Source organism: Anopheles arabiensis, chromosome X (genome assembly GCF_016920715.1).
Source record: "Anopheles arabiensis isolate DONGOLA chromosome X, AaraD3, whole genome shotgun sequence".
Lineage (NCBI taxonomy): Eukaryota > Metazoa > Arthropoda > Insecta > Diptera > Culicidae > Anopheles > Anopheles arabiensis.
In genome coordinates this window covers 562,877-581,494 of record NC_053519.1, presented here as the reverse complement: position 1 = coordinate 581,494, position 18,618 = coordinate 562,877, and the positions used below count along the sequence as shown (strand labels likewise).

General features: G+C 47.6%; 2 protein-coding genes across 8 annotated transcripts; one reads left to right on the top strand and one right to left on the bottom strand.

The window, feature by feature from the left end:
- On the top strand, positions 1-10,928 carry LOC120906845. Of its 7 annotated transcripts, none has more exons than XM_040318924.1 (6): positions 1-120; positions 1,038-1,708; positions 2,056-2,658; positions 4,995-5,103; positions 5,198-5,344; positions 5,432-10,928. In XM_040318924.1, the coding sequence occupies exons 2-6, from the start codon at positions 1,609-1,611 to the stop codon at positions 6,453-6,455; spliced, it is 1,983 nt and encodes a 660-aa protein (XP_040174858.1). In that variant the 5' UTR covers positions 1-120; positions 1,038-1,608; the 3' UTR covers positions 6,456-10,928. The 7 variants fall into 7 exon arrangements, with proteins under 7 accessions (XP_040174858.1, XP_040174863.1, XP_040174862.1 ...); XM_040318929.1 differs by lacking the exon at positions 1-120 and adding an exon at positions 167-436; XM_040318928.1 differs by lacking the exon at positions 1-120 and adding an exon at positions 167-514.
- A 1,442-nt stretch (positions 10,929-12,370) lies between these two features.
- Positions 12,371-17,776, bottom strand: LOC120905642 (activin receptor type-2A). Its single transcript, XM_040316625.1, has 7 exons — positions 17,740-17,776; positions 17,462-17,638; positions 15,365-15,678; positions 15,081-15,266; positions 14,666-15,005; positions 14,281-14,579; positions 12,371-14,194 (listed from the first exon to the last, which is right to left on the bottom strand). The coding sequence occupies exons 1-7, from the start codon at positions 17,774-17,776 to the stop codon at positions 14,012-14,014; spliced, it is 1,536 nt and encodes a 511-aa protein (XP_040172559.1). The 3' UTR covers positions 12,371-14,011.
- Positions 17,777-18,618: the final 842 nt, after the last annotated feature.

Sequence of the window (18,618 nt, the reverse complement as noted above, 5' to 3'; positions counted from 1 at the left end):
TATCGTGACGATTGCACAAACAATTCTACCACGCCACTGACTGAAATCATGCAAACCAAAGGCTAGGTGTTAATAATTGCCACAACAGTAAAACGGATCGCAATTCTGCCCGGCACAACGGTAAAAAACCACACATCAAGCACTCAACCCGACCGGTGTAAACGCGCTCGCAACGAAACCTTTCCATCCCGCACGTATCGTACAGTGCGGTGCAGTGTTTAGCGTAGATGCGCGTGTGTGTGTGGGTGTTTGTTTGTGTGCACGCGCGTGTGCAAGAGCCAGTGTGTGTATGTGTGTGTGTGCGTGCGTGTGCACGGAGAAGGAGCTTGATTCAGAATAATCACGCCACTGCGGACGGAAGTAGCCCGTGTGTGTGTCTTTCGGTGGTGTTGTTTTGCTCCGAAGCGGGCGGGCGAAATGGAGACGAGCGCCTGAAGTATGTGAAAATTGCAGCCCTGCCCACCCACCGCCTTCCTCAAAGGTTAAGGCGCCACCGCCCCCTTCCCCGTGTTCAGTGAGCATTCTCGGCCGTGTGGTCTTGTGTGTGTGGTGGGCCCCGGTGAAGGACCAAGGAGTGTGTGTGTGTGAGCGTGTATGTGTGCATGGGGATGTGTATGTGTGTATGCTAGGTACACATAGGAGAGGTAATGCAGAGTTTACGGCCACTGCTGTGGCAGCCCCTGCTTCGTGTTCGTGTGCTTGTGTATGTATGTGTGTGTGTGGGTGGTGTTGTGCTCGGTGGGCCCCGGTTCCTTCGCCTGGGGATTGAACGTTTGTGTGTTTTCCTTGCATCCGGGCAAGGCCAATTAGCCGCAGCTTCCCTATTTTATCGATGGCCGTAATTGTGTGTGTTTGCGTGTGTGTGATTACGTTCGTAACAGCAGTTACAGCACACAGCTGCGGGGTGGAAGGATTACAACCCCTCACCACCCCCAAAAAACACTCACGAGACACACACATACACACACATACAACGATGTTGGGAGTAGTGCGTTCAGATAATCTTGACCGATTGCATAATTTCTTTTTATAAACAGATCAGCGCTGCAGCCGGAGCCGGAACGCAGCAGGCCACACAGGAAGGCAGTAGGCCACACGACGCGAACGAGTGACAGAGACATCCACACAAACAGTGCTCCCCACCCTCCCGTGCGCGCGCGCTCCCCTGCTCTTGCCACCCTCCCCCTCCGCCGCTGGCCACCTTCTCGGTGGGATAGACGTGCGCGAACCGAGCAGCGCGCCCGCGATACGAGCGGAGCGGAGCGAGGTGCGAGAGCGAGATAGACACAGCGCGACGGCGACCGGAGCCACCACACAGCGCGCAGTGTCGTATCTTCTTCAGTTACCCACCATCTTGGATTTTGGGCTTGCCAGTGTTTAGAAGGGGCCGACCGAGCTCTGGGTGCTGCTGCAGCGGGCCGAGCGCGTGACACCTTCCTCGAACCAAAAAAAAGCAAAACAAAAACAAAAAAAAAACAAAAGAAAAGAAAAACACACACACTCGACCCTACCCCCTTCCCTACACGATTCTGATCCCCTCTCCCCCCCCCACCCTTCCCCTGCTCCTTCCTGATCACCTAGCTGCCGACACCGTTGCACGTTCATAATATGGCTGTGTTTCTAATTAATATATGCAAGTTCAACGGTTGTGAGCGGATTTTTCCCAGCTTGCGCGATTTAATACACCACATCGAGAACACCCATATAGGTAAGAGAGGGGGAAGAAGAAGAAGTGAAAGAGAGTGGCGGTGGTGCAGTGGTGCATCGCGAACCGTGTTGTGCAAGCGCTCGTTCGCAGCGATTAGAAAAGTGGGTGGGTGGGTGGGTGGTTGGTATTGGGAGTGGCCGGTCAACATTTGGGCTGTGAATGATGCAATTGGTTTTGTTTTTGAGCAGTCTCACCCGGACGACCGGACCGGAAACGCTCACAATATTGTTGCCTCGACCCGCACTCCCCCTGCCGACCTACCCTCTGCTTTACATACGCACATGTACACGTACATATCTTAATCGAAACCTTTCTTTGACGTTGTTGTTGTTGTTGTTTTTTGGCAGATGACTCACAGGCGCCGGATGTGACGGAAAAGACGCAGCCCACCTGTCTGCCGCTCAGCTACGTGCTGCGCTTCGTCACCGACGAGAGCCGCCGGGATGGCGGCGGTGTGGCGTCGCCGATGGCCGCGGCCGCTGTCGCCACCTCGACCAACAGCCCGGACAAGGCGAAACCGGCCGCCGTTGCCGGGGGCAATGGGCTGCGGCTGTCCGGTTCGGGCCAACAGCCGCCGCCACCACCGTCCTCGATCAACCAAAGTGCGGCGTCGGATCATCACGGCACCGCAGGCACAAACGCTGGCGCCGCCGCCAACCTGCACGGCTTGGCGGCGACAAACCATCCCGGTGCCGTTGGCACGAATGGCACGAATGGCAACAGCGCACCGGCCAATGGTGGGGGCGGTGCCACGGCGAACGGTATCGCCGACCAGCAGCAGCAGAACGGGCTCGGTGGCGCCGTTGCAGCCGGGGCCGGCGGGCTAGAGCCGGGCAAGCCGGCCCACCTCAACCAGCAAACGGTTGGCACAACCGATCTCAAGCGCAAGATTGCCATCAAACATCACAGCTACAGCATATCGGCGGCGAACCGTAGCATAACGCCAACAGGTCAGTACATCGGACAGCAGGCAAGCGGTTACGTAACCGGCTTCGTTGCTGCACCAGTGGCCTTCGAGGGGGGGCGGGGGGGGGGGGGGGCTTAGGTGTTAGAATGTGCTTAAAGGTAGGATTATCGTTAAAAAAAGCTTATCTTTCGGTGGGGGGAGGGAAGGATGTAACATTAGCATTAATAACGTAACGTACCCTTTACCCACCTTGCTGTCACATGGCGACAGTTGTGGCAAGTGCTTAAAAAATTAATGCCTTTTAACGCAGCCGAATGGGTCCGGTGCCGGTGCCAAGGGTTTATGTCAGCTTCTCTGATTACCGTGTGTGGGTTGTATTTCATTTTAATGTCGCGAAAAAAAAGCGCCCCACACGTATAAACATATAAACAAGGCAAACCAGCCAAAACAGGGCGAATGGATACGATTTGTTTTGTTGCCGATTTTGGGCCCTAATAAGCGTTTCTGATTGCGGATGTGTTTATATTTTAGAATACATAAACATGACTAAGCTTCTAAGCGTAGTTTCGTATAGTGTTGGGTTTCATGAATCTTTCGTACAGATTCATTCATATGAATCTTCAGCGAAGAGTGATTTGAATCTGGAATCGAATCTCTTAAGATTTATGAACCCTCAAGGATTCATCATCATCAAGGATTCATCAATCTCTAAAGATTCACAAATCTCCAAGGTTTCGCGAATCTCGAAAGATTCATGAATTTATAACATTCATGAATTCATTAAGATTCATAGATCACCAGGGATTCACGAATCTTTAAACATGTATGATTTTCAACTTATTGAATTTGTGCGATCCCATGTGCACTGGTTAACACGCACGACAACATGCCCGTCGTGTGTTCAAGCCTCGCATGGACCGTCTCCCCGTAATAAAACAAAACTATCCGGCTACGTCCTAATTGCCAGGAAGTCTCGAAAGCCTGTATAGGCTGTAGCATGATCACGTAGCTTGTTACGGTGAGAAGAAGAATAACAAGAAGGTCAAGCTGTATGTATTTTTAAAGATATTTGAAATCTTTGAGATTCATGAATCTTTCCTACCGAGATTCAGATTCATTGAATCATTTTAAAGATTCATTCAGATTCTTGAATCTGAATCAGATTTACCCAACACTAGTTTCGTAAGCAAAAAACATATTGGCAAAGTCGGCTGCTAGACTAAGCAAGCAAGAGATAAACACATCGTGTGGCTGTAGACAGACGAAGTCTAAAAGAGGGAGAGTAAGCCTCTGAATATGCTGTATCAAACAAACGTTTGATCAACATAGAATGATACATTCCCTCTCGCAAAATAGAAGAAGAAAAACACATCCAGCGTGTTTGTTTATGTTTTCCCCGCATTTCAATGACTCTTTTGCCCGTGCAGCTCTGCCCTTGCAGCTGGAACGATAGTGAGAACGTTTGATGATTTAAGCAATTGAATTGTCTGTTTATTTTTTATTTACTTCTTTTTCTAATTTTTTTTTTTCACGGGTAACACTCATCCATATTGCTGCCTATTGGGTACTAAGCGAGTTTTTCGCATACCGAACATATCTAAATGCTGAACAAATCTACCTTTCTTATCGATTAAAATCTCACACAGCGAGCAATATTATTTGTGCAATATTTATTGATTTATTTATTTGTTTATTTGATTGAGTATTACGACCCGGCTGTGTATTGGTGCAATATCATTCGGTACATTTTGTGCTACCGAGGTGAAATCAAGCTCACCTCAAGCACTCAAGCAGAGTATCGCGTTGAACTCAAGCACTCGCATGTCGCGTTCGACATGTCATGACGCACTTTCATTGAGTATCAGCAATGAGCATCAAACCACCACGGATATGTCCATTGTTTTTCGGTGGTGAACATCTCGTGAAGCTGATGACATTTTGCAGGACTGATATTAATTTCTACGTATCGTATCATTTCAATTTGCATTTTATATTCTTTCAGGCAAAAAAAGAAGAAGTGAACCAACTCGAAAGATGAAGCATATCAGAATTTAAACCTTTTTGAAACGCTCCTGCACAATATTATCCTTCCTTGTCAACTTTTAATTATCTTTCTTTAAACAATACTGCAATGAATCAATGATGATGAACGGCGATGCGAAAAGAAAACGCACATAACACAGAAATTCGAAAAAAAGACAGACACAAACTAATCGTAAGCGCAGCGCTTCCCTATCAAGAAAGCGTCACGCACGTGCTCACTTCAGGTTGCGTATTACGTATCTTCAATCCCAAATCCATGCATTAGCAGCATCTCCTCGCTTCGCACCGTATAGTTCAAATGTTCTCATGCACTCTCTCTGGGTGTTTCGTTTGCAGGAAGCGAAATGGATGACGACGAGATGATGGTGTCCGAGTCGGAGGACAGCAACGACTCGTGGACGACGGAGGAGTTCAGCTCCGAGTTTATCATGCGCTATGGCAGCCGGTAAGTGTTGCTGCTGCTAGTGTACAGCTTTCCCTCTCTCCCTCGCTCTCTCTCTCTCTAACCCGTCGATTGTAATTGTTTCGATCCGCAACAGGCGCCATTCGGCATCCGGCGGCGGCAGCGGCATCAACTCGACGAACGAGAAACCGTTCGCCTGCCCGGTGCCGGGCTGCAAGAAGCGCTACAAAAACGTGAACGGCATCAAGTACCATTCGAAGAACGGGCACAAAAAGGACGGAAAGTATGTAGCGGATCTGCGCCTTGCTTTGTCTCCTTGCAAACCTTCCTTTTTGGCATTAATGTTCTTTCCTTCTCTCCCGCGCCGCAGCCGGGTGCGCAAAGCGTTCAAATGCTACTGCGGCAAGAGCTACAAGACGGCCCAGCGGCTGAAGAACCACAACGTGGTGGTGCACGCGGCCGGCGGCCAGAACGGTGGCTCCCCGATCGATGGGCCGAGCGCGCCGGTCACCACCGTGCCGCTCGCTTCGCCGGCCGGCGGCGGCGGCGGTGGCCTTTCCTCGCCGGCCGCGCTGATCTCACCGCCGATCAAATCTCCCTCGCTGACGAACGGCGGCCAGAGCGCGGCCGGCCCGAACGCCACCCTCCCCAGCAGCGGTAGCAGTATTGTGGCAGCGGCCGCCGCTGCCATCGCATCTAGTCAAATCGGTACAAATGCAACCACCACCAACACCAGCGCGACGTGCACCACTAGTCCATCCACGCTTACGATCACGCAGGTGACCACCCACAAGGTGCCGCGGGCGCTCGTGCTGGCCGCGAACGGCACCGGTACGGGGAGCGCCGGCACCACCGGCACCACCGTCACGGTCGGCAACAGTCCCAACGCGCTGCCAGTGGTAAGCGGTGCGTCTCCGCCGGCGGTCGGGTTTCCCGTGTCGCCCACCACCATCACGTCGGCGGGCGTATCGCCGGTAAGCATTAAGTACGACAATCTCGGCATCTTGACACCGGCCACCTCGCCGAAGCTGATCGCGGCCAGCCTCTGCGGCCAGGAGGGTGGCGGCAACCAGCCGCAACCGGCGCCGCCGCCCCCACCACAGACGGTGGTTACGACGGCAACGATGCCGGCCGGCAGCAACAACACCGCCACCGTGCTCGGTGGCATCTCGCTGAAGGGCAGCGGTACCGGCGCGACCGTCAACGGCGAACTGGTCGGCAATGGGAACGTTGGCACGATCGCACTAGTCGTGTCGGCCTCGTCCGCGGCAGTCGCCAATGGCAGCGAGGCCAAGCTGCTGACCGGTGGCGGTGGCGGAACCGGCCCCACCATCAAAAGCGCAGTCCTCTCGGCGTCGGTCACGGCCGGCCAGCTGTTCGCCGAAGAGACGTAGCCGATACTTAAGAATTTACTGTTGCGCAAGTATTGACTGGCTAGAGAAAGGGTACCTGTTCGACTAGTTTTTAACCACCGTTTCGTTTCTGCGGGCGGAAGGCGGCAACCATAACGCACCACGCCGCTTTCCCCCCCACTGCGCAGCTTGCAGTCTTGCTCTGGTCCTTTTTCCTCCCTAAAAAAATCCCGCACTTCGTCATTGTGTTATCTTCAAAGCAGTCAGACGATAAGACGACTGGGCGCCCCAAAGGGCAAACCACATAGACACACACGCGCGCACACACACACACACTTGAATATCCACACGATTTCAAATGAAAAGAAAAAAAAACATAGAAAGCAAGCTGAAGGGTAATCGAAAACAAAAAAAAAACGTTAGCATAAATTATCAATAATTGTATACAACACACATGGAGGAGCGGTTAAGTTTGTTTTGCAGCGTGAGTTAGCATAATATTATTTAATTTTATGTTTGCTATGTTCCTTCCCCTCGCGCGATTGCGATTCAACAAAGGCTTTTAAACAAATTTAATCCTAAAGCTGGATCCCGACCCCGTGAGGGGAAGGGCAACAAAAAAAGGCTGACCAGCAGCAGCATAAATTTCCCTCAAGCAAAAGGAAATAAGAAAGGTACTGCTAGAGCAGGGTTTTGCTGGGAGGAAAGTAAGCATGTACTGAAATCAATCAAACCAATTTTAGTTATCAGTGGCTTAGTCAGTTGTGTGTGGATGTATGTGGATGTGTATATATATGTGTGTGTGGTTTTTGATCCCATTTTAAATCATTTTAGTCATGAATTAGCATTGCTTGTAGCTTGCTGACCTGTGAGCGTGCGGAATCGTGTCCGTCTTGGTAGGGAGCGCGCGCCAATACCACCAAACCGAATACCAATTTCTTCAAAGCGTGAGGGAAGGGTAGCTGGCCTTTTAGTAGGCTTTAGCGAAAACGGAGTCAACACATCATCAGTTGGGGGCCGTACGTTTGTTGAAAACAAAACTTCGCTTTTTGTTTATATTTTCATTTCACTAACTTTAAAACACTATTTATCTTAACAAAGGATAATATTTATTAATTGTACAACCTTGCTTGTCTTGCGTTATGTTGGGGGTCCCCTTTTGCCCCCCCCCCCCTTTTCCCTCCCATCCCGGCTGCTTCTCGCTACTCCTCTTTTGGAGTTGTGGAGTGGGAGTTTTTTTCTTCTTTATATTTTGATTTAAGCCTAAACACGTAACATGCACTGTGCAATAACGATAATCTGTGACATGCCCCCCCCCCCCTCCCCCAATCGGTTTCTAACATTTATTTCTTTTTTATGTTTATTTTTCTTCTTTTAAATTTACTACCCGCACCGTTTCCTTATACACGATTGTGCTGCTTTACTTCCTTTACTACACGTATGCTTTAGCGTATGAAGTTTATTTACGCGATTATATTGTTGATAATTGGACGACACTAGCGAGATAATAGTGAAGGAAAGAAAGAGAGTTAGAGAGAGCCGGAGAGAGCCGGAGAGAGCGAGAGAAGGGTGTGAAGTGTGTAGTAGCGCTACTAGTATCGGCATTCGACCGCACTGAAGATGAGAGTTGTCGATAAGAGGATGGGGCAGTCACGTTCGCTGAAAGGGAAGCTATTAAATTAAATTAAATCAATTTACCCGCCCCGATCCACATTACGCGCACGGGAAGGTTCCACCCCACTGCGGTGGGGTGCTTTGACGGTGTTTTACAACCCCTCCATCCGTCGCACAGTAATGTGTGTGTGTGTTTGTGTTGTAGTAGTAGGAGTAGTAGTAGTAGTAGTAGTAAAAGAATGTGAAGATGAAGAGGGAGAAGAGTGAAGGCCAATATGAAAACGGATAGGGCGGGAAGGGGAGCATATGTACGCGCTGAACGAGGATCTCAGAATGATTTGTTTTAAATCTTTTGAACGTATGTCACTTTCCAAAAACAACCAAAACTCATCTTATCGATAGTGTAATGATAGGGCAAAGGAGAGCTAAAGCGTAAGAAAGAGCGAGAGACGAGCAAGTCGTCGGCAAGTGAGTCGTCCCGGAAAAAAGAAGAAAACAAGTATAAACATTATCATAATACGCAACAGTACGCTCTAATTAGTTGGAAAGCAAACCACAGCAGCTGCAAAATAATTCAACGCAAGGATCACGCGCCTCATTCAACTGCATCCAAACGCATGCACACCTATATTGTTCCTGTTATCATTAATAATTAGTAAGCAGGTTCAACACGCACATACACACACGCATACACAATTTATACACACATACACATATACATGAGACTATTGACTAGTGGCTTACATTTGCTGTGATTTCTTTTTCCTTCCCATTGTTTTTTAGTCTATTTTTTTTTTTTTTGTTATGTTTTTGTTCATTCATCTCATCCAAACATCATCATCGTTCCTTTTTGCGTTCAATATACAAACGTAGGGTTTAGTTTTTTTTTTTTAAATTAGTTTACATTGCATTTCCCATTCACCGTATTTTCTTTTTTCGTTTTTTGTTCCTGGTTTTATTTAACCTCTTTTCTGCCTGGGTTTTTAGATTGCGAGCGTTTACAACAATGGCAACTAACATTTCAACTGTAGTCTTGTAACAACATACAAAGAACCTATATCCCGTTTTTTCTTCTTTTCGTTTCCAACACACACATACACAAAGACACAAATACACACACACACATACAAGAGAAAATGAAATGAAATGAAATGAAGAAGAAAAAAATCAAAGCCATAATTAATCGTAAACAAAATCCCCCATTTAACGTTAATAGTGAGTGTTGGTGGAAGCCGAGATGCGGAAAACTGATGATTGTGTAATAATGGGCGCGCGTTTAGTAGGCTTCTAGAGGCGTACGGTATTTTGGTTTTGTTAAATTTTTTGTTGATGTTTTTTTTTGTTTTACTATCCAGCGAACCGGGAAACATTATTAGTTTGTAGGTAAATTATATGAAGGTCCCCTCCCATCTCCATTCGCCACTCTTCCCTCTGTTCCTTGTACCCTGCCGTAATGTAGAATTAAATCTTTAAAAAAAAAAACAAAAAAAGGAAGAAAAAAAACTCCACCGTGTGAGGCTAGTGCATCGGATTAAGGACACGCGCATCGTGCGTGTGTGTGTGTGTAGTAATAGAAAACACCACACATCGGCATATACACACATACACAGATACATACACACAAACACCGTTCGTTAGATTGTGAAAATAGTATGCTAAGTATACTAAAAGGGCGTTTGCACGAGTTGCTTTTAACAACACCCATACTAACAGATATGCATTGCGCGCAAGGTGTGGTACTCCTTTTCCTGTTTTCTTCTTTTTTTTTATGTGCGGCGATGGCGATAGAAAAAAAAGTCAACGGAGAATTAGGAAAAACGTGATCCTGTCGTAGAGAAGCAGAAAAAAAACCAAAACCACAATCAGTATACAATGCAGAGTTCCGAAACGGTTAAGCGCTTATTTGAAGAAAAAAAGCACACATACAGCGTTGTTCAATTTTATGTGCAGCTGATAGGAAAAGCTCACTTTACAGCTCCCTGTCCATTCTACCCCCGCCACCGCACAGACGCTTCTATTACGTTTTGTGATAACCACACACAAGCAGCTCTAATAACTATGCTGGGTATTAATCAAACTAAAGTGAGGATACAATGAAACAAAATTTCGAAAACGATCAACCCACATGTGCAACGTGACATGCGCTGCCCCATACCCCCATAGCCATTGTGAAACCAACCAATAGATGAAAGGGATTGTGAATTAAAATCGTACGTGCGCGTAATATTTCGGGTTTAAAGGGCGACAAATTCCAATTCGATTTCTGCTGTCTTTATTAGGTGTGCGCGAAGTTCGCTTGTGTGTCCCCGAGCTGAACACATAAAAACTAAAACCAGTCACTAGCGTGTGTTGTGAGCACATTACTTAGATATATTTAAAGTGAAGAAAAGCGAAGAGAGGAAGAAGAAAAAACATACAACACATACAATAAATCAAAGAGGGGTGGAAACAAACTCCCCGAAGGGGATCGGTAGAGCGGAGGAATAATGCAGATTGTGTGCAGTGTGCAATAAACGACGGGGCTCAACAATACAAACAACAAACAAAAACACACAAACACACAACTACATTTAACTAAGTAAGAGCATAATCACACTCATACCACTTATTTGTCTATAGCTAGTCAAAATTTTTAAGTATAATATTTATGTTTTTTAATTAATATTATTATAATTATTATTATTATATCTAGGTAAAGATGAAGCAGAAACACAACAGCAAGAAGAAGAAGAAGAAGAAGAAGAAGAAGAAGAAGAGGGGAAAACACGTGGAATTTAGGGCGCATTTATCTTTGTCGATAGCAAAAAACGATACTTGTGCACACGAAAATGTCCGCGCGCGCGCTCAGCCTGTTGTAAAATCTATATGATTAGTCAAATAAAAACACTTTGAAAATGTGAACGAAATGTGGACACGTGTTTTATTTCCCACACCTGCCTGTCTAGCCAGCCTCCCATCCATGTAGACACCCGATCTACCCGATTGCTTCAGCTGATCCAGCCATCGAGTTCGATGTGCTCCCCTGCGCCTTATGTTGAACTGGGGATCGCTGTCGAACACCTTCTTGGTGGGGCATGAGTCCGGCATCCTCATAACACGTCCCAGCCATTGTATCCTGCCACCGTCAGGATGCTCGCCGTACATGCTCGAACACACCGCCAAAGATGGCCCGGATGCTGCGTCGCTCAAACACGCTCAGAGTGTTTGCATCCTCCGTTCGAATAGTCCAAGACTGGTGTCCATAGAGGAATGTGGCCCGGCGAATAAATGTGCGATATACCTCAGATTTCGTGCGGGCGTGAAGTCTTCTGGATCTCAGCAATCAGTGAAGTCCTTAGTATGCACGATTCCTCGCGTCGTTGTCCAAAGTAACGACCGTTCTAAGATAGCAGAACACTTCTATCTTCTAGCAGAACCTCGAGATTGTCGCCGTCAACTAATACACTGCTTCACAGATGATCTGAGTAACCCGGCAAGCGGGTACTTCGTCTTCGCCGCATTGATTCTCAATCCAATTCTTGCTGCTTCGCGCTTGAGTCGGGTGTACGCCTCACATACCTTCGCTGTTGTCTTGTCGATGATGTCGATGTCATCCGCGAAGCCAAGAAATTGGAGAAACCGGTAGAGGATCGTTCCACGGATGTCGCTGTCTAGCCCCGCGCCTCGAATGACACCTTCCAGGGCGATGTTGAAGAGCAGACAGGAGAGTCCGTCACCTTGCCTCAGGCCCCTGCCTACAACACACTTGCACACCATATATATGAAAAATGCCATGAGAAACTCCTCGAACTAATGACCAAGCTCATGACCCTTCACATAACACGTTCACTCTAGTGATGGGAAAAATGAAGTTTTCGTTGGAATCGATTCCGGATAGAGCCAAAGTTTTCTGGTATCAATCCCGGGTAGTACGTTCGGAAGCGATTTCGGAATCGGCTTCGGAACTGGATCCGGAATCGGCTTCGGAATCGGCTTCAGAATCGGCTCCGTAATCGGCTCAGGAATCGGCTCCGGAATAAAAATTGGGTTTCAAATTGGCTCTGGTATCCGAATCACAATCAGAATTGGCTCGTGATTCAGAATCGGCTTCGAAATCGGAGTCAGTTTCGGCATCTCCATAAAAAATATGCGTTTGGCTCCAATGATGTATTAATAGCCGCAAAGAATCCAAATTTACTTGTAAACGATCCATTCTCATGCAGATTCCCGGACTGATTTCGCTTCTGAAACACCTTATTTCAATTCGAGTACTGATTCCCATTCCTAAACCAATTCCTTTGCTGAAGTCAATTCTGATTCCGTTTCCGGTTGCTCGCTTAAGAAAGAAAAAAAAAAACTCGCTGTTCTGTATTTGCAATACATTATATATTTTGTATTATTACAAAATCGGGCAGTTTACAATGTTTCAGATTTTATCCTTCTTTTTTCTTAGTCTTGTTCAGTGCTGTGTTTTCAGTTCGCTAGGCAAGAGATTTAAGAGACCTCTCCGAAACCTTACGATAAAAAAAAAACAAAAACTAAAGACAAAAAGACATTAATGTAACGATCGTTTCTGGGGTTAATTTTGGCAAATGAAAGAAACAGAATTGTACCAAAAAAAGTTTACATACAAAATTACTAAACTTGCTCGAAAGCTCGTTGTAAAACAAATCATAAAAGAAACACATATTCGTACCAAACCAAAAACAAACAGAAAAAAGATGAAAAAATTCCTCACACGATACAACAACCCCCCCAAGGGACAAACTTTATTATGGCGCCTGCCGCTCTCCTACCTTGCCTGCACATTCTTACCGCTAAACCTCACTCGCGCGACTCACTTTCGTGTGGACGTTAATTTCTTGTTCGACAACTGTAGCAGGGTACACCATACAGGCGTTACCCCCCTCCCGTTCCCTACCGTCCCCATCACATGTTTCCTCCCCAGTCCGCTAGCTAGTGTTGTGATGGGGGCCCTCCTAACGAGCTGGCTCTCTTATAAAATAATAATATAATAGTAGCAGTAGTAGTAGTAGTAGTAGTAGTAGTAATAGTAGTTGTAATAATAATAATAGTTTGAACTTGCTTTGACAATCGAATCAATGTGTTATCGGTGGATTAATGCTCAGAAATGAACCAAAATAAAAATGAGGGGATGTGGGAGGGGATCTATCCATAAGCACTAAACAAAATCATACAAATCATACACATATACACACATCGTGTGTTTCAATAGGGTGCGCGTTTAGTACTAAACGTACCAGGCAAACACAAAGCCACGCGCATCAGCAGCCAATCGGCAACCAGTCGGTTTTCTTCACTTCTCTGCTGCCTCTCCCTAACACGTGCTTTAGCCAGTTTAGACTAAAACCACCCTAAAAAAGTGTTGTTACAGTGTTGTTAATAGTTTGTTAACATAATGAGCGTAATGGCGCGACTTGCAGCAGAAAAGAGCAGTGTGCTGTGGCAAACACAGAGGTACTTGTTGAAAAGATGTGCTCTGGATCACGCCTTCAAGCGGGAGGGCTAAAAACAAAAAAAAAAAACAGATTTTGCAAACGGCGAAAGATTTTCCTCCCGCGTGTGCTAGGATGGTTATACTTTTAATGTTTGTAAAAAAAAAATACAAGAACTGTCAGGAAGCTTCGCTTAAATATCCGTTTGCTACAATTGTACCACCATTATTACGTCGTTTGCATGTATGTGTGTGTATGTGTGTTCACACACACACACACATAAATCATTAAGGCTAAAAAAACAATCGTCCTCTGTCTCTATACTCTCAGAAATTCTCTTCAGTCGCTGTGTGTTTCTGTGTTTGTGAGTGTGTGTGCATATTTGTCTCAAAGCATTCCCTTCCAGGCGCCCCCACACAGTCCACCACAAAGCAGCTGAAGAGTTGATAAATGTGTAATACAACGCGCGCCTCTCTTTATCGCTTATTATAGTTTTTTGGGCGCAATTTCGATCGCGCTCGTATGCCTGCCGCGGGCGCACGCCTCGTGTTAAAGGCTTTCGGTAGCCAGTTTGGCCGGCAGCTCGTTCGTGGTGTTGGTGGCGACGAAGTACTGCCGGGTGGGAAACCGGGCGTACTGGGACAGCCGCTCGAGCACACAGGAGGACGATAGCCGCGCCTCGGCATCGTGATCCCAGCAGTCTTCCATCGTTTCGCAGATTGCAACCAGTCCCTGCGTGAGTTGGCGTGAGTAACAAAAAACACACAATAATTAAATGGAACAACACATTTTCGGGGGGGGGGGGTCGAACTTCCTACCGGATGATGGCGCCACGGGTCGAAGATGCGCGGGCGCAACTTTTTCGTCACCACATTGTCCTGCATCTCTTCCAGCGTCGGATGGGGGCCGAGCTCCGCCTCGAACGGTAGCCGGTACTCGTCGACCGGGCCGCCGTGCACGGTGCAGCGGGACACCAGCTCCCACAGCACCAGCCCGCACGCGTACACGTCGATGCGCAGGAAGGCGTCGCGCGTGAAGTTGATCGCACCCTCCAGCACCTCCGGTGCCATGTAGCGGCGCGTACCGACCTGCCCGTGCGTATCACCGCAAGACTTTCCTGTGCGTGCAAAGGGGGAGAGAATGGGACCAAGTTAGTGGACGGCTTTCGCGCTTGCCGGTGTGGCGGTGTTGCGGTGAGCTTACCGGGCGTAAAGACAAGCGCTAGCCCAAAGTCGGCGATGCAGGCGGTCAGGTCCGCCTTCAGCAGGACGTTCTTGCTCTTGAAGTCCCGGTGGGCGATCGACGGCTTCAGCCCGTCGGTGCGGCTGCTCTGGATCTCCTCGTGCAGGTGCGTCAGGCCGCGCGCCATCGTCGTCGCGATCTTGCACAGCTCGGCCCAGCTGACCGTGTGCGCCTTGAGGAAGTCGCACAGCGAGCCGTTCTCGCAGTACGCCGTGATCAGCCAGAAGTCGGTGCTGGCCATATCGCTTCGCTTCTCGCACCCGATAAACTCCAGTATGTTGGGATGGTTCATCCGGGGCAGCTACAGGGGGTTTATCGTACACCGTTAGCTTTGTGTTGCGGTTAGCGCGGTGCATCATCTGCCCGCTTCTCCTACCTTGAAAATGTCCTGCTCCGTGATCCACGATTGGCGCTCCTGCATGGGGAAGATCTTTACGGCCACCTCCTGGTTGCCGAGCTGCGCCCTCCACACCACACCGAACCGGCCGCGCGCCTTAATGTCCTTCAGATCGATCGGACGGTGCGCTATGTTGGTGGACGAGTTGGAAATATCGGGCTCGACCTGGAGAAACAAACAAACAAAACAACAACATTCGATGACTTGATCGCAAGAAGACGCAGCAGGAAAGGCAACATGGGAGCAGCAAAACAGGCACTTACCGTTGGTATTTCGTTAAACATTGCCTGCTTCTTGTGCGTCACGTACACGACCGTGATGACAACCATCGCGACAAGCGAGGACCCCATCCCGATGATAAAGATCAGCCAGAAGCTCGACTCGTGGTCGACCGTGTGCATCATCTCGGGTGCTTTGGTCGCCTCCGGGATCCACTTGTGCTCCCGGTTGCACATGCTGCCCCGGCAGCAACAGTAGTTGAGGTTTTTCTTCGCGTACGTCGTCGTGTCGATGCACTCGGTGTTGTTGCATTCGGTCGGGTTCGTGAAGCATCCTTTCAGCGTTACGTTTACCTCGTCTGGAAAGGGTGCGAAACGCGGGGATTATTTGGTTGGTGGGGAGGTTGCATTTGGAAGAGTAAAGTGTACACAAAACGAACGACCTCGTATACAGGAGTCTTCTTTTCAGAAGGAACCTTTCGATACGCCCCTAAGCACGTCTACCTTATCTAAACGTTTGGAGAAGCTGCGGTTGAATCGATGGTAATTTTAGATTTAGAATTTAGATAACTCTAAGTAGCAAGAAAGATAAAACTAAACATTCCCTTTGGCCTTGTTTTTGGTGCGAAACTGCCACGAACTTCAAATGATAGTCACTTTTAGGGCCTTCTCCTTACTATTCCGTTCATGGAATGTGATCCTCCAATCTCAATTGGTTTAGGACCGGCGACTTAGGCTATATATCCTTATTGTTAGTTGAAGCTGATTTGTCTATTTGTAGTTGTTTTGATACTTTTTTTACAAAACCTGTTTGTTTGTGTTGAGTTTCTACTGTTTACTATTTCGTGTTGGTTTTCCTGCTGTTATTACGTCGGTTCAACATTTTTATACTTCCCAGTAAGATTTTTAGTTTGTGGTGGCACTGTTTTTTGTCCAATGTAGTTTAGATTTTTCCCCCTTTTGTTTGGCTCATTTATGTGTACCAACGATTAGCTTTGGTTTGGACTTTTTGTTGAAGTATGGATAGGGCATCACTTACTCTAATTTTGTGTCTCTATCACAGACTGATGTTTTCAGATCCAGTCCAGTTCAGATCTTTACTGAGGAGTGGAAGAATTCATACAAGTCCTTAGTACCCGTTATTCCCTTCCTACCAATCTCCATAGAAATTTTCATTCATTATGGCGACCAAAATCAGAATCTTAAGCCATTCTGTAGTTCATCTAATCATATTGATGTTGGTAGGATGCCTGATGGAAATCTTAGAGACGAAAGAACTCCACTGGAGCCAAAGCCTCTCAAAAATTGTTGAAACAAACATGATGGAAATCTTGAGATCGTTTGTAACATCCTAACAACAGTAACACGTGTTTGTGCTGACATCTGATTTCATCTGATTTCTAAACGTTTTCCAGTTTTTTTCCCCGAACATTATGCCAAAAAAGTGTGAAAGCCTACGTTTTTAATTCCTATTGGTTGAGTGATTTTTTTTAATTTTTGTGCAACTATCTTTCTAATAGAAATTGCTTAATTGGTCGCCAAGTGCCTATGATGGCCTATGAATGATGGCTTAGCAATAAAAAAATAATGTTCCAAAACTTCATACATATGAGTAAGACAGAAATGCTTCTACATATAAATGTTGGCTCAAGCGGTCGCGGGCCAAACCAAAAGACCTCGCGGGCCATCAGTTTGACATCTCTGGACGTAGACGCTTTCAAATAGTCTACTTGGCACACTTCTATGCAATGCTCGGAATTCGCAATTAGAAGCTGATTAGTTGAGGGAAGGGATAGTTTAGTTGTAACCAGATTTCCTTAGCAACACTCAACTGGATGTAGCGACAGAATTCAATTGCAAGGGTAGAATAAGCCTGAATATGAGAAACGAGCACTGCCCATGTAGCACCTCGCATTTAGTGTAGTTTTACGCTAATCTTTAAGGTATTTCGTATACAGTCAATGTTCAAATTGGTGTGCGTACTAAAACAAACGTAGCATCACCGAGATCAAGCTCCTCCGGGTGCTTTCTACATGCTTTTCTGCTGACCAAACGGTACGAAACCTCACAGCTAAGCCACCGAATGGTTGGGCAAGGCGCACGCTGTCCCACGCGTGGCGTTAAGTCTTGTGCAAAACTTACTGGTAACGTTGTTCGTCGTCCAGACGACGAAGCAGCCCACGGGCCGGTCGGGCTCGGCCTCCTCGCACACATCGATGCCCTCCTTGCACTCGCCGTCCTTGCACTGGTACGAGACGCACTTCAGGCTGCTCTCGGCCAACCGGGCCCGGCTGAGCGATCCTTTTATTACGATCAGCACTGGAAATGGTGGCGCCCGAGAAAAGACGGAAAAAAGGGAAAGCATTAGTAATACTGTGAACCATCGGTGGTGTGCAAAATCGAAGGTACGGCATACTTACGGGAGAAGTAAAACAAAAAGTGCATTAAACGACACATTTTGTTGTTTTGTTTTTGCAGCCGCGACTAAAGCCCTCCGGTGGCACCGCTGGTTTCCCTGCCTCCTCTTTGCGTTTCTAAATTACACCTGCTGCGTACTTCTGGGTGTGTGTTTGTGTGTGTATGTGTCAACGTATGTGTCGATGGAAGTGTTTAGTGCAGTCTGGTACACGCGCAAAAATACTGTGTGTATTAGATTATTGCTGCATCCTTCGTCACGGGTGCACTGTTGGGCTGCCCCTTTGCTTTCTCACTGCCACCGCTCGGACCTTCCTTCCCTCTCCTGGAAGCCTTCTCTTCGGGTGGAGGGAGAGTTTTTAATGTGTTTCTAATCCTGTCGCGAGCAGCAGCTGCAGCAGCATTACGCCGAGATGATCGGTAGCGGGCCGTCCAGGGCGTCCGGTGCAGTCGCAGAGTCGCGTTTCAAGCTTCGCGTTGCTTCCCACCAGCTTCCGCCCACCGCCCACCAGACACCAATGGCATCGCTTGGTGAGCCAGCAAGCCAGACGGACCGCTTTTTTTTTGGTTGTTGTTTCACTCGATGCGCATAAAACGAGGTTAAATTGCTGGATCACAGGCCGCACAACCTCTCCGCTGCACGCACAGACACAAGCGCACACACACACTGGCACACACGCACTGCACACTGCACCGTTTGGTTGGGGGCTGCGGCTGCAGGGTAAACAACACGGGGCAGAGCAACGCCAGACTCGACACCCAAACTCGCGGACGGCGACAGATTTTGTAACGCGGCGCTGGGAGAAAGGCAACAACAAACCACAACACCAACAACAACAGCAACAAAAAAAAAAAAAAACACCACAGCCCTACAAAGATCACCT